Consider the following 15,369-nt stretch of genomic DNA (forward strand, 5'->3'; position numbering starts at 1 on the left):
AGAGAGTTTATCAAGTCTACAGGAGATTGCGGGATTTTCTGGGGGGTTTTCAGTAAACAAAGAGTACAAAATAAAGACAAGAAGACATTGTGAGACCCACCGCTGACGCCCATGTCCTCCATGCAACAGACCAAAGGACAAGAAATCTCTCCTCATCTCTTCTCCTCCACTCGACCCCCATCCCTCTTAACTCGACCTCATCACCTCGTCATCTCTTCCAGTCCCATTAAACTCGACCTCCATTTCTCATCCAAACTCAACCAAACTCTCATCTCTTTTCTCTCAACCACTCGACCTCACCATCTCTCTTCCTCACGCACTTGATTCCTCAACGCTCACTCTCATTCTCACCAAGTACTCGTTTTCAAATCATCATCATCTTCACCGCTTTGCTCCATTCACTCGACCGCCGTGAGTTTCTCTCTTCACCATAGACACTCAATCGCAAACAAAGAAGAAGGAGAACAAGACTCAACTTCTAAACCGAGTCTAGCTTTGAACTCATCACCTCGCCTATTCAAGACCTCCTTCAACACTCGACCACTGATTACGTTTCACCTCATCACTCGACTTCACGGCAAGAGCACCTCCTCCTCTCCTCCACCACCGTTCACGCAGCTCCATGTAGGATACTCGACCGCAACGCCTTCGTCATCTTTCTCATCACTCGACTCGTTCTCTTCACCATCTCTGAGCCGGTTCTCGTTCACCAATCACTCGATTCGCCACAGTCGACCATCACTGCAACTCATCTCTCACTATACTCGACCGCAACTCCTACATAAACTCATCGTTTTCACCGCTCAAGCTCCGTCACTTCACTCGACCTTCCAATATCACTCGACCAACAATCCACAAACCGAAAAAAAAAAATTCAGAACCGGTTAAGATATACTCGATCGGTTTACTCTGTTGGTTTGTGTTTTTGGTTTTGTTGGGCTAACGTATTAACGTTTATCTTTGAGTTTCATTTGTTTTCAGGTTTCATTATGAGTAACTACAGTGGAGAATCCTCAATTGATCCTGATTATAATGTAGACGAAGCTGAGTCTTGGTACACTAGACCGGAGAGAGAGCAACATGTTTACGAGAGCTTCATGGATGAATTTGAACGCTCTGCTGCTCGACGTAATCAGAGAAGAGCTGAAATCGCCAGAGGAAAGAGGGCGATGTCGAGTAGATATGAGCTGATTGATGAGGACATCGAAACTGAGTATGAGCCAGAGTCATGGTGTAAGGAGACGAAGCTGCAGAACAAACCCGACGAGGTTACAGCGGAGGAGTATATCAGATTTTTTTAGATGAACGACTTCTGGGGAACGAGGTATCCCTGCTATGAGACTTTAGCCCAGCTGGGGTTACTGGAGGATGTGCAGCATCTGTTCGAGAAGTGTCATTTGGAGACACTCATGGCTTATCCTTACGCTGCGTATAAGGAGGAGACAATCAAGTTTCTTTCCACACTGCAATTGGAGATGTATGAGGGTCTCACGGACTTTGAGCTGGATACCATGGGGTTAGGGTTCCTGATGTTCTCAGTGGATGATTAGCGGTATCAGCTTTTGATCAAGAATTCGGAAGAACTGTTTGGTTTCCCTAGTGGAAAGGGAACCAAACCCAGGTTTGACAGGGAGGAGCTTAAGGATTTGTGGGCTACGATTGGGAACAATCTACCGCTAAACTCGGCGCGGTCCAAGAGCAATCAAATCCGGAGTCCTGTGATCCGCTACTTTCAGCGCTCGGTTGCCAACGTTTTCTACTCCAGGGAGTCTACATGCACCGTATCTAACACGGACATGGAGATGATAGATTCCGCGCTTACAGGGATTCTCCGCCGGACAAAGGGAAAGAATGTCTTGAGAGGCGATCTCAACAATGCACCACCAGTAATGCCTCTGTTGATCCACCTGTGTGGATACAAGAAGTGGGCGTTGACGAACGGTAAGAAAAAGGTGAGAGGAGCACTATGCGTGGGTGGCGTTGTGACGCCAATTCTGAAAGCTTGTGGAGTACCGCTCAAAGAACCAAGGTTAACACCGAGAATGATGGACTTGGATCATTTGCGCCGATGTGAGTTCTTGGAGTTTGACATGGTTGGCGACTTTCACCGCTACAGGTTCGAGCATCCATCGATTAGAATCGCCAACATTCTTCTCTCCTGCATTGACGCTACTAGGATTCTCGAGGGCAAAAACATTGACTTCAAGCCTGCGCTTGAAGATCTTTATTTCGAGGACAGTCCGCCAACTGAGGAGATTAGTCACACCGAAGGAGCTACAACAGAAGATGTTGATGAGACAGATGATATAGATGAGGCAGAGTTTGATACGACCATGTATCATTTCAGTGAACATATACCTCCAGCGAGGGAAAGCAAGAGTTTGAGCGAAGCTCACAGGAACAACAGCAAGCTGCAGAAGTGGTGCAAGAAACATGATAAGTTGCTCGCCAAGTGCCTCAGGGCTATCATGTTTCTGAAGGACAAGATCAGCTGCTCCTCTTCCACTACAGCTATTCCGTAGGGACAGCTCCCTCAGGACATGCCCTCGAGGAGATATGACGCGCCCGAGCCAAGTCGGCGCAGGCCTGAGCCTAGAGAGCAGGAGATTCCATATGTCCCTGCGAGGCATTCATCATTCGAGCCTCGTGAATCTGGGAGGAAGAGGAGGACCACGCTCACTCGATCTAGCAGGAGGAGCAGACGACTTCTGCAGTCTCGTAGTTTACGCGACCGCGGTGCTGACCGCAGCACAAGAAGAGAGGTCGAGTATCCTCAGAGTTTTGCTGGCCGCCACAGAGCTGATGAGGTCGAATACCCACCTGCTAGAGCTGATACAGAACAGGGCAGTTCGTCTATGGCCTGGGAGCAATCACAGGCAGCCATTGACGACCAACTTCGTTCATTCTTCGACTGAGGTAAGCGCCTCACTTCACCATTGTATTATATCATCTGTTGTGATTGGATTTGTCCTGAGTACTCTCTTCCAAGTTTATTCACACAGTGGACTGTGTGATTAAGTTTGGGGGAGGGCTCAGGAAGTGTGTGTTGCACTGTGTATATATTTGAGTTTGCATTCATCTAAGGCATAGAAAAACCAAAAAAATTTAAAAAATTTCAGAAAATGATTTCACAAAAAAAGAGTGTTCATGTAGTTGCATTACATTTAGGATCGAGTCTAGAGTGTTTCATTTAGGATTGTTGCATATGCATAGGGGATAATGATTAGATAGCCTTGTAAGCATTTTGGTTCACTGGATAAACTCAGTGCCTTCGTTGCTAGTTGTCTGTTGCGTAGTCAATGAATTTGAAATAAAACTGAACCATGCCTAGATTGCTCTACTCAACCACACTTTCATGATCTGATACCATTCCCTATCAATTTGAACCTGAATCTGATCTTTAATTATCATGTCTGCATCAAATTTAAACTCATGGATACCCTAAAATACTTGCATTTTCTTATTCATTTTGATCACTCTTGTTAATCCAAGTAGCTGACTCTCCTTATTCGAGCAGTTAACCCAAACCCAAACCTAGACTTTCTTTCAAGCCCTATATCACTTGTGAGTGTTTGTGAGGTCTTATTCCGATTAAGCTTGGCAGAAAGTGTTAGGTTCGTAACGATAGAGATAGTGTCTCATGTAGTTCTAGTTCACATTTTTCGGACTAGATAGGACTAGGTGGGCGCTTATACTTTGGGTTGGGATGTTTTTAAAAGAAAAAAAAAGGGGTTGATTCATTGATGAGAAAAGGTAAAAGACTCTAGGTGAAATAAGCTAAAGAAGCAGAAAAAGTCTAGTAAAGGTTTTGGGATTTGTAAAGAAAAGAAAGAGTTCTTGTTATCTATTGAAGATCGGCAAAAGCCCTGAGTTTTAAAATGTTAAAAACAGGAACCTTAGTTGTTAAAGAAATCCAAATCCGCTAGATGTATCAAATTGTTGAGAAAGCTTCTCCTAGAGTTAAGAGAAGAAAAAAAAGAATGATTAGAAAAAGGACTTAAAAGATTCATGAATGCAAAGGGTAGAGTTAAGTTCTTATATTGGGATTGGAGATGGGATTACCATTAGAGATTCATTTGATATACTCTGGGTAGATGAGATCTTATCTCTGTATGCATAGCTTGAGACTTACCTTTAGCATTCTACTAAAGCTTAATCATTTTTTTGAGAGATCCCCTGTTACTGAAGCCTGTTCTGTAAGAGACCATCTTTGTCTCTTGACCTTTTACCAAATGAGTTCATTGATGATGCATTGCTTGATTCACGTTCCAGAGCTAATGAATGTTAAAGGGATTGGTAGATTTGAAAACATGTGTAGGTCGAGCATATGAGTCGGATTGATTAATAACAAGGCATGGCTAACGTTTTTGAGTAGAATTCGATCATATCGCAGCTTAGAGCTATCAACTAGGACATTGATTTCATCTGGTTTATCTGGTGCTTTGGCTCTGAGTCCCCGCTTTTTGAGTCCCCGCTTTCAAACTTCACCTCCAGCTCTGAGGACAAGCAAAAACTAAGTTTGGGGGAGTTGATAAGTGTGTATTTTGCATGTTTTGAGCATCCATTTGTCATCATTTTAACATCATATCATCACTGTTTTATACCATTTCTCATCATTTGTCATCACTTTCCATGTTTAGGATAGTTTTGCATGCATGCTGCATATTTGTGTTGATTTCAGGTGATTTGGAGCTGTTGACGAGCTGACTGGAAGAAGCAGACCTGATCATGTCAAACCACTCGACTCTGAGGTCGAGTAGAAGCTTCAAGACCTCAACAGACCACTCGACCCCCTGGTCGAGTATGGGACTTCACGATTTCATCTCATCACTCGACCCCCTGGCCGAGTACCACCACGATTGATACTCGATCACTTCACTCGACCCCCAGGTCGAGTGTCTTCAGCTCCACCACCTGACCATCACTCGATCACACCACTCTACCTGGAAGTCGAGTATCACCATCACCACCACTCGACTACATACTCGATGTCGAGCTTCAGAGTCTTTTCCATTTCGCACTCAACCACACACTCGAGCACAAGGAAGAAAAGAAGACTCCAGCTATTCACTCGACCTCTCACTCGACCACCTGGGTCGAGTACAGTTCTTAATCCGTCCCAATACTGCGTCGTTTTGAGTATTAGGATTTCAGAATATTTTGCTATAAGTAGCATGTACTTTCCATTTTCGAGAAGAAGTTTTTTTTCTAAGTTTTATTCCACAGACACTGTGTTCTTGACATTTTGTAATCCGGATTTCTCTAATCTATTCAGTATTCAGCATTTTGTTCTTGATTTTGTTTACTGTTGTTCATCCTGTTATCATCCTGCTGTTACATTGTTGTTATCATGTTTTCATCCTGTTCAACGTTTATGTTCTCTCCAATGATGTCTGAGTAGTGAATAGATTTCTGAGGATGGGTTAGAGTAGTGTAGAATTCTCAGTATGCTAGGTGATTGAGTTTGATTGATAGATCCCTTCTAGATTAGTTGTTCTTAATGCCTATTGCTTTCTGATCAACTAAATTTGAGCCCAGACCTTTCCGCGCCCAAAAGTTGTTCGATGAAATGTCTGAACCACTAATTCCAGAGATTCGTGGCTCTGTACCAAGGTATTGGTTGCAGGGAGCATTTTGGCTTTAACTCGTTAATTCGTAATGCCTGTTAGGTTAGCTCTCGTCAATGGTGATTGAGTCTGGGACTAGGTTAACTTGAGGGTCTCTTTTGCGGTGGCACTTAGATTTGGTTAATGAACTTGTTGTCTAGGGATAATTTATTGAGCATGTCAATCACCTGTAAACTGAGGAAACGAAACTACTCAATTACCCCATCCTCGGGAATTCTTTATCTGATTGATTTTATTGTTTACTCTACTGCTGTTTACTGCATCCTGTCATTTGTTGCTTAGTTTCTACAATTTTTTACTGTTACTCGACCTGATACTCGACCACCCAGTTGTCTAGCAACAGACTGTGCAGTCGAGTATCCCTGTTACATTTTCTGTCTGTTACTCGACTTGTCACTCGACCACACCCAGTGCTCTGCAAAGAGCTGTGTTGGTCGAGTGATTTCTTATTTCTGTTTTCTACATGTTCACTTAGGACTATTAGAACACACCAAAATCTGTTATTGCTTGGCTTGACTTAGTGACTTCTGATCACATCTTGATTGTTAGCATCACACCCATTTGGATTGACAACCTAAAATACTACAACGACATGATTGGTGTTTTAGGATAATTAACTGAAAAACCTATTATCATTCATCCAAATCTTTGCCTTCTGGTTTTCTCTCTTCATTTCTAGCAACAAAAATGAATTTTCTTTCATATTCATTTTAGAATTTTTCATTTGAGTAAAACATCTCTTTTTCCTTTAATTCTATTCTATTATCTTTTCTTTGTAACAAAAAAATGTCTTCAAGCAATAATATAGAAGACGTAAGAAAGTAGATGTATAATCGTATTAATCCACGCATTGGACGTGTATCCGACAATTATGAAGCCGGGTTAAGTCAATTCATGGAGTTTGCAAACTATCGATTATATGATGGGGGTCGAATATGGTGTCCATGTCGAAAATGTAGAAATGGAGAACTTATTTCTATAACTACCGTATCTAAACATTTGTATAATAGAGAGTTTCAACCCAACTATTATGTTTGGACAGCTCAAGGTGAGAAGTTTGAGCAAGGACACCAATTCTATGATCAAGCCGAAGATAATACATTTTAAACAGTTAAACCGGAATGAAAATTTTAAACTAGTTATATTGGAGATACTGTCTCAACTGGAGATATGTCAATACTACAATCAAGGTAAATTATTAGTTATATATATAATGAAATTAAATTTAAAATAATTAATTAAAAAGTCTTCCTATAAATATATATATATATATATACATATATATATATAGCTCTTAAAATTTGGTTAATAAAAATATTAATTCGAGTTAAATTAAATAGAAATATATAGAAATTAATAATTAGAAGCGGTGTGCTAGCTATATATAAAGAAAAACTATATGTTCTATTATATATTTTATATTTTCATACATTATAAATTTTCTTTATCTTAATCCATACGTACAAAACATAAATTCCCTATATAAATAATAATAATACTTATTATTACTTCAATTTCATCATATAATAATAAAATTTTTCATCTAATAGAAATTACTATTTTGAAGTGGTATGCTATAAATAAAAATTATTATATTAGATATATATGATCATTGAAATAGTTATAAATCTTATTCATCTTAGTCCATACAAAAATTATAGTCCATATATAAGATAATAATAATTATTATTATTATTAAAGATAAATATTCAAATGAAAATAAAAAACAGTGATGTTATAATTTGGTTAATATAAATATTAATTCAATGTTGTCATATAATAATATTTTTATGTCATCTGATAGAACTCGTGTAAATAAATATATGTATTTGTGTTATCTATAATAGAAATTCTTAAATTCATTTGTTAATGTATATCAAATATATTAAATATGGAGGGAAACATATATATATATATGTACTTGTTGAAAATGTTATAAATATAGATCTTTCATTAGTACTTTCATTTAATGCTTACTTCCAAAGTCTATTAAATAGAAACATATATATATAGTAGTAAAATTTGGTTAAAAGAAATATTAATTAACTCAATACAAATTTCATCTCACATAAATTAATAATTAGAAGTGGTGTGTTATAAATAAGAATTATTATATTAGTTATTTTTTATACTCGTTAAAAATATTATAAATTTTATTTATCTTAGTCCATACAAAAAATGAAATATTAAATTCAATTTTGTTAGATAATAATAATTTATGTCATCTAATAACACTTCATATATATATAAATTTTTTCATCTAAAAACAAAACTAAATTTATTTGTTAATATATCAAATATTTAAATTATAAAGATATAATTGTTGGAACTTCTAATTATGTACATAAGAATAATGAAAAACAATTAAATAAATAAATGCATTACTTAATATTAGGAAAATAAAAGTTAATTTATAAAGAAACGTGCATATCAGATAGTTGAAGGTTGTTTATCAAATTTAATTGATTCTATATATAGAAAAATATATTATATAATTTAATTAATTTTTTTTATCATTTTGATTAGTGTACATACTACTGAAAATTCTGAACAATTTTGTGAATCCGCGGTTGAAGATAATGCTTGGGAAGCCCCTAATCCTGAGATTGCAGATTTTTTCAACCGTTTAAATACAGCAAGTGAGTCTCTATATGACAACTGCGTTGAAGGCTTGTCAAAATTTTCGTTGGCTGCTGATATGATGTACATTAAGACGAAACACAATCAAACTGAAGCGTGTGTCGATGATACTGCGGACTTGTTTTATAAGGTTTTACCAAAAGGTAATGTTGCTCCAAGAACTTATTATGAAACAGAAATGTTGATGCGGACTTTGAGTATGCCGTACCACAGGATTGATGTATGCCAAAATAATTGCATGATTTATTGGGGTGATCCTGACGAAAATCTAATAGTTTGTAAATTTTGTGAGCATCCAAGGTACAAACCTCGAAAAGCATCGGTTTGGGCTACTAGAAAGCATATTCCATACAAGAGAATATTTTATTTGCCAATTTTATACAGGCTCAAAAGATTGTATCTATCCGAAAAGACAGCACCACATATGAGTTGGCACGCAGAACATACATGTCCTGATGGAGTTATGCAACATCCTTCTGATGGCAAGGCATGGAAGCATTTCCAACATCTTAATCCTTAGTTTGCATCCAAAAGCAAAAATATTTATCTCGGGTTATGTACTGATGGTTTTAATCCATTTGGATCGTCTGGTGGTAACTATTCTCTTTGGCCCATAATTCTTACTCCTTATAATCTCGTGCCGGATATGTGTATGAAAAGAGAATATCTATTTCTTTCCATACTAGTGCCAGGGCGAAACCATCCAAAACGGAGTTTGGATATTTTTTTACGACCACTAATAGAAGAATTACAGGAACTTTGGATCAATGGCGTTAACGCGTTTGATATTTCAGTGAAGCAAAATTTCAATTTACAAGCAGTTTTAATGTGGACTATAAGCGACTTTCCAGCATATGGGATGTTGTCTGGATGGACAACTCATGGAAGATTGTCGTGTCCATATTGTAGAGATCAAACGGATGCTTTCCAATTGAAGAATGGTCATAAATCTAGTTGGTTTGATTGTCATCGAAGATTTTTACCTACGGATCATGTTTTTCACCAAAACGAAAGGTTTTTTCGAAAGGGTCATATTGTCGACGATGACCCACCATATTTTATGTCAGGAGAAGAAATTCTGGAAGGTCCCTTGGCTTATTATTATGGGGTGAAGAAAACAGTGGAATGTGGTGGAAACAGTCATATAAATAGTGACATCGAAGGATATGGCGAGACCCACCACTGGCACAAGCATAGCATCTTTTGGAAGTTGCCATATTGGAAGACACATCTGATTCGACATATCCTTGATGTGATGCATATCGAGAAAAAAAAATTCGATAACTTGATTAACACTTTGTTAAATGTCACAGGCAAAACAAAAGATTCTATCAAATCACGGAAATATCTCGTTTTATATTGTGATCGAAAGAAATTACACCTTACATCGTCTGGAAAAGCCCCTGTTCCAATATTCAGGCTGTCTCCTCAAGCAAAAACAGCATTTCTTACATGGTTAAAAGATGTGGTGAAGTTTCCATATGGGTACGTGTCTAACATAGGACAATGCATACACATTGATCAAGGGTGGCAAATTTATGGTTTGAAAAGTCACGACTGTCATGTCATTATGCAGCGACTATTTCTGTTTGCATTCGCTAAACTCCTTCCCAATGAAGTCCATAAAGTAATCTGTATAATAAACTTATTTTTGATTCTTTTTTTGCTGATGTAAGAATATATTTTCGCGAACTTTGTTCAAGAAATTTGAAAGTCAGTGATGTTGTTCGTATGAAGAGTAATATTGCTCTGACACTTTGCAATCTAGAGAAGATATTTTCACCATCTTTTTTTGATGTCATGGAGCACTTGACTATTCACTTACCAACAAAAGCCAAACTTTGTGGGCCGGTGCAGTTTCGATGGATGTATCCATTCGAACGATTCATGTTTCATCTTAAGAAAAAGGCGAATAACAAAGCAAGTGTTGAAGGGTCAATTGTGGAGCAATTTATTAATGAAGAAATTACAAATTTCAGCTCTGACCACTTTAATCCTGAAGCGACTATTGTGTCGAGTAGTGCTCAGAGACAACATGCTAGTGGTTTTGCTCAACAGTACATCTACTCGTACGACGACGTGCTAGCATTATTTAGACATGTCGGAAGTGGAAGTGGAAAATTATATTATGAGTGGTTAACCGATGATGACAAACACATTGCTCATACATATATTCTGCTCAATTGTGTAGAATTGGCACCATTCGAAAGGTCATTTAAAATTTACATACATATATTTACATACATATATATACATCACCTGCAGACACCAATATTCAATGAGATCGAATCTGACATTCTTATGACTTGTCCTTACGCCTAATCAAACAAGATTGAAATCTCAAAGTGGGATTGAATTCTCAAAGTTGGTTTTTAGGTGTTACGGATTGAGCTTCTGACCATTGTTTGAGAGTATGATATATCTCTAAGTCATGATTTTATATTGAGTTTATGTGAACCAATGGAGACGAGTTTGATTCTTACATCTTATATATATTTTTCATGGGTTTGATTATTGGATTCTTATAGTTCATGGGTTTGATTATTGGATTCTTAGTCGTGTATTTGATTCTTATAGTTCATGGGTTTGATTATTGGCTTTTGTTTTGGCACTTCTCTTGGGCGTGGTTGCTTATTAAGGAGCTGGAACGGTTCTCTGGTTGCTTATTTGTCTATGGTTTGTGTTTGTTGTATCTTTAGTTGGTTTTTGTTCATAGTCTCTATAAAATTGTTATCTAAAGTAAAAGTTCTCTGTAGATCTTTATTTGCATCTGATTCTGCAGTTGTAAGTATTTTTAATCATAGATTGTCAAAAGTATTTGTTGCCTAGATGCCTGATTGTTCTATGATAGCTTTTCAGTTTACTTTTATGTGATTTGCTTTGTTCTATGTTTTGATTTACTGCTTGATTTTCTAAAGCTTTATGATTCTTTTGCATCTTTGTTATGTTAACATCTTTGGCATGTTTGTGTTCCTTTGATGCAGCTGATTAAAGATTGAAGGTATAAACTGATCTGTTCATTATATCCATCCCGCCGTTAATCACAGATTGAAGGTATCAACTGATATGTTCATTAGCTAGCTTTTGGAATTAAGATAGGATCAATGCAGAATCTAATAATTTGGAGAAATCTGATTGAAGCTTTCCTTTCTTTTGTTCTTACTTAGTTCTTTCTTCCTTGCGGACAGGCCCATCTTTTGTTCTGAAGCTTTCCTTTCTTTTGTTCTTACTTAGTTCTTTCTTCCGTGGTTGAGCTAATTCTCTTGCTGAGTTTTGTGCTTATGGAGTGTTCCACTTTCAAAAGCCACCAGAGCTATCATGTTGCAGTGAGGATGTAGAATCTCCAGGTATTGGATTCGTCTCAACTAAAACAAGGCAGCAAAGGTTTTCATCATTGAGGACAATGATGTTCTCGAGAAGGGAGTATTGTGACAGGATTAAGAGCTTGTTTCTGTAGTCTTTGGTTAATATATGGTTTAGTGATGTATTTTGGTTTGTTTATTCAGTTTAGCAAACACATTATATGTAAACCTTTCTCTATTAGCGAGAATCAATCAATCAAACACATATTATCTTCTTCAATCATTGAAAAGAAATCATTCTAATCAACCACTGAATGTTTTGGTTTCCTTCTTTGATCATCATTATTCCACGTGTATTGTTGTGCTTGAAGCAATTGTTGCTTGACTTGTATTGGTGCCAGCTCTACTTCCATACCTTACCTTGTTCTGTTTTTAAACTTGAATCTCAAGGATTTGAAACACCTCCTCTGCTTCCTTCTACTTTGTAGTCTTTTAACCCTCTGAGGAGCCTGTTGAGATGCAAAAGAAGGCTGCACTATAACCGTCTCATTCAGAGATATGGTGACAGGTGCGTCATCGTGAAACATATGAGCGTGTTTCTGCAGTCAAAGGCTCCAAAATCTTCTTCTCTTCCTCTCTAATCCAACTTTAGCATGAGAACAAAAACTGACAGATTTTCTATCTTTGCTGTCAAAAAGCTGAGGTTTGAACTTCTATTTCCAAGCCCTAGGATAGTTTCTTGGTTTCCTTTTATCAGTGATACTTGTTGATTCATGATACAAACACTCCACCAAGGAATTGTTTCTCTGCTTAATCACCCGAGGATTTATAACCAACATCTTCTTGCTTCTAGACCTCTCTTTGAATAAAGCCATCTCCATGTCGGATTGCTTCTCCGAAAGAATTTCCTGTTGGTGGCTCAGTTCTATCACCAAAAGTGAATCCTTGCTCTGCCACGTTTTTGGTTTCAGAAGTGAGTCAGTCACCAAACACAATTCCTCTTTATCAACATTAGCTGCCATTGACTCCTTAAACCATAGCTTCTCTTGTACCCAATATCTTGTATGTGGCAGGTTTTTGAACTTGAACATCCAATTTTTAGGAGACAAACTCAGCTTCCTCTTCTTCAGTCTTTCTTTCTGTGGTGACATTGTATCGAGCACTTGGTATACCATTTGCTGGTTAGTGACTCATGCTGACTTTGGAGACAACACATAAGCTTCTTCAATATCTAAAACTTGTAATTGCTCTTTTAGATGAAGCAACAAAGTATCAACGTCCGAACTAGAGTGGCAAGCCTTACCGACAACCAGTGATTCATTGTTAAATCGAAGGCTTGGTTCCAATTTAGAAGCTGGTACCTGTGGAGTTGGCAAAATAAATGCTTTTGGCTGAACCGCACCACTCTTTGTCAACATCATAGTGGCTTTGGAAAACTCTGTTTTGCGAATCAACACTGCATAATCACACCCTTCTTGCTGCTGCATCACGTCTTGCACTATATTGTCTCCATTGTTCACCATAGAAATCACCACTTCTTGATGCACATTTGAAGTATCAATTCTCAAAGTTACAGAATCAGAAGCCAGCATCAGTGGAGATCGAGTTTTGGCTTTTCATGAAAACTTAAGACTTCTACTGAAAACTCTGACTTCTGCTGAAAACTCTGCACACTTTGAGTAAAACGAAATCAATGCATACACCAAACAAGGAATCTCCATTACAGAACATAAGATCAAACTTAAATAACATGCATATATACACCAAACAAGAAATCTCCATTACAGAACTTGATGAAACGTACATTACATAATATCATACACCAAAAACTTAAGGAATCTCCATTATAGAACATAAGATCAAACTAACATAACATCATGCATACACCAAACAAGGAATCTCCATTACAGAACTAGATCAAACGTACATAACATATATCATACACCAAACAAGGAACATAAATATATCATATCAAACTACTTCAAAATTGCAATGATTATGGCTAAGGTAACAATGAAACGTGCCCACGAGATTGCAATTGGTTGTGCAATTTTTCCTTCTCTTTCCATACCTTCTTCTCTTCTTCAAGCGTTTTTTTCTCTACTTCAAGCTTCTTCGTCTCTTCTTCAAGCTTCTTCGTTTCTTCTTCTTCTTTGATCGCTTGTTGATTAATTGGTGTTCTAAGAGACTCCTTCAAAGCCTTCAATTCATCTCTTGCCTCCAATAAGCTCAATTTTTGCCAAGTGCATTGTTTCTCAACGTCAGACCAAGAAACAAAGCCATGAACATCACATCTGAAGAATCGTCTTCCCGAATTATCATCGGTCCATGACTTTATCTTGGTTGTGGATCTACCACAGTTGCAAGATCGACCCCAGCTCGAATGTCCATAACTTCCCTGCCCGAAACTCATCTTGCTGTTGTTGGCATCAGATTTGGAGATCTGACTAGCTGACATTATTTTTTCCCCGACGGAGAGGAAGAATAAGATGCAAATAAGTTCTAAAGTGAATCGTCGGCAAGAACCCTAATTTTGGCTACCATTTTCGAGTTTATAACTTAGTACTAAGTAGCTACCATGTGCAACAGTTTAAGTGTGACGACAGAACTAATAGTTGCGGCGACAAAATTGTTGTAGCAGTAGCAACATAACAATGTAGTAATAGTGCATCTTTAAGTTATATATGGATTCATGTTTTACACTAAGTCTTGAAGAATGAGACAAAAGACAAAGAGACTCTACTTGTAGGAGAGGCTTCTATCTGATTAATTAATTATAATTACAATGTCATTTTAAATCTTTAGGTTGTGTATTTAAACTCTCATCAAATTGGTTTTATCTTATGAAAGATCAATTAATCAAACCTTTCTAAATCATATGTAAGATTATAAATGTTTTAATAAAAACAATTTGCAGGTCGGCCTGCGGGCTATATATGTAAAGGTAATATATCAATGGTTAATAAAATAAAAATAATAATTGGTAAAACTTCATATTTTTCACTAAATATGAAATTATAATATATAAAATATATGAAATTGTGAAAAAATCAATTTTTAAAATTTTAATATTTACAAAAAGTAATTATAAAAGTATTTTAAATTAATATTTTAAATTTATTTATAGTTTTATTTTAAATATAAAACTAAGTCTGCGGGTAAGTCCGCAAACTCGTCAGACTTACCGGGACATGCTTGGACATAGTTTCTTTACCCTCGGTCCTAGCGGACAAGCCCATCTTGGTCCATCAAAACTAATGTCTATAACGGCCTTCGTATTTACTATGCTCAAATTTGACACAATTATGATGTCAAGCGGGCTTCTGACCCACAGACTTTGGCCCATATAGTACCATGACATGGCGGGTTTGGAAATTATATTACATGACCGTAAATTAACGTAAAATAGCGGGCCGGCCTGAAAGGATTACGTTTTAGCGGATTCGGCCCGCGGATTGGGGGGTATGCCCGTACAAATATTCAGTAAAAATGAGTAAACAATTTGTAAAAATAAATAATTTTATTTAATTATGGTACTATAATATATAAAATATGTTATAATAGAAAATTAATTTTTTAAATTGTAATATTTACAAAATGTAATTAAAAAAATATTTTAAGTTAAAAATAATATAAATTAATATTTATAATATTTTTTTTATTATCTTTTAAATAATAAAACTAATCTCGCAGGCCTGCCCACGAACCCGTTGGGTTTAGCGTGGTGGGCCTGGACATTGTTTCTTTGCCTTCATTTTTAACGGGCCGACCCAGTTGGAGGTGGGCCAACCCGTTTGACA

At 37.0% G+C, this 15,369-nt stretch overlaps 1 protein-coding gene and 3 pseudogenes across 4 annotated transcripts; 3 read left to right on the plus strand and 1 right to left on the minus strand.

Annotated features, from left to right (window-relative positions):
• Nucleotides 1-1,010: 1,010 nt before the first annotated feature.
• AT5G33389 lies at nt 1,011-2,915 on the plus strand (annotated as a pseudogene; the record flags this gene model as incomplete). The annotated part of the gene is made up of 1 exon: nt 1,011-2,915.
• A 1,717-nt stretch (nt 2,916-4,632) lies between these two features.
• On the plus strand, nt 4,633-5,235 carry AT5G33391 (annotated as a pseudogene; the record flags this gene model as incomplete). Its single annotated transcript has 1 exon — nt 4,633-5,235.
• A 2,570-nt stretch (nt 5,236-7,805) lies between these two features.
• AT5G33392 lies at nt 7,806-10,484 on the plus strand (annotated as a pseudogene; the record flags this gene model as incomplete). Its single annotated transcript has 1 exon — nt 7,806-10,484.
• A 1,384-nt stretch (nt 10,485-11,868) lies between these two features.
• Nucleotides 11,869-14,027, minus strand: AT5G33393 (uncharacterized protein; the record flags this gene model as incomplete). Its single annotated transcript, NM_147991.1, has 6 exons — nt 11,869-11,970; nt 12,067-12,168; nt 12,388-12,758; nt 12,873-13,181; nt 13,273-13,309; nt 13,641-14,027. 6 exons carry the CDS (start codon nt 14,025-14,027, stop codon nt 11,869-11,871), a joined length of 1,308 nt encoding a protein of 435 aa, NP_680296.1.
• Nucleotides 14,028-15,369: the final 1,342 nt, after the last annotated feature.

The sequence above is a fragment of the Arabidopsis thaliana genome, chromosome 5 (genome assembly GCF_000001735.4).
Source record: "Arabidopsis thaliana chromosome 5, partial sequence".
Classification (NCBI taxonomy): domain Eukaryota; kingdom Viridiplantae; phylum Streptophyta; class Magnoliopsida; order Brassicales; family Brassicaceae; genus Arabidopsis; species Arabidopsis thaliana.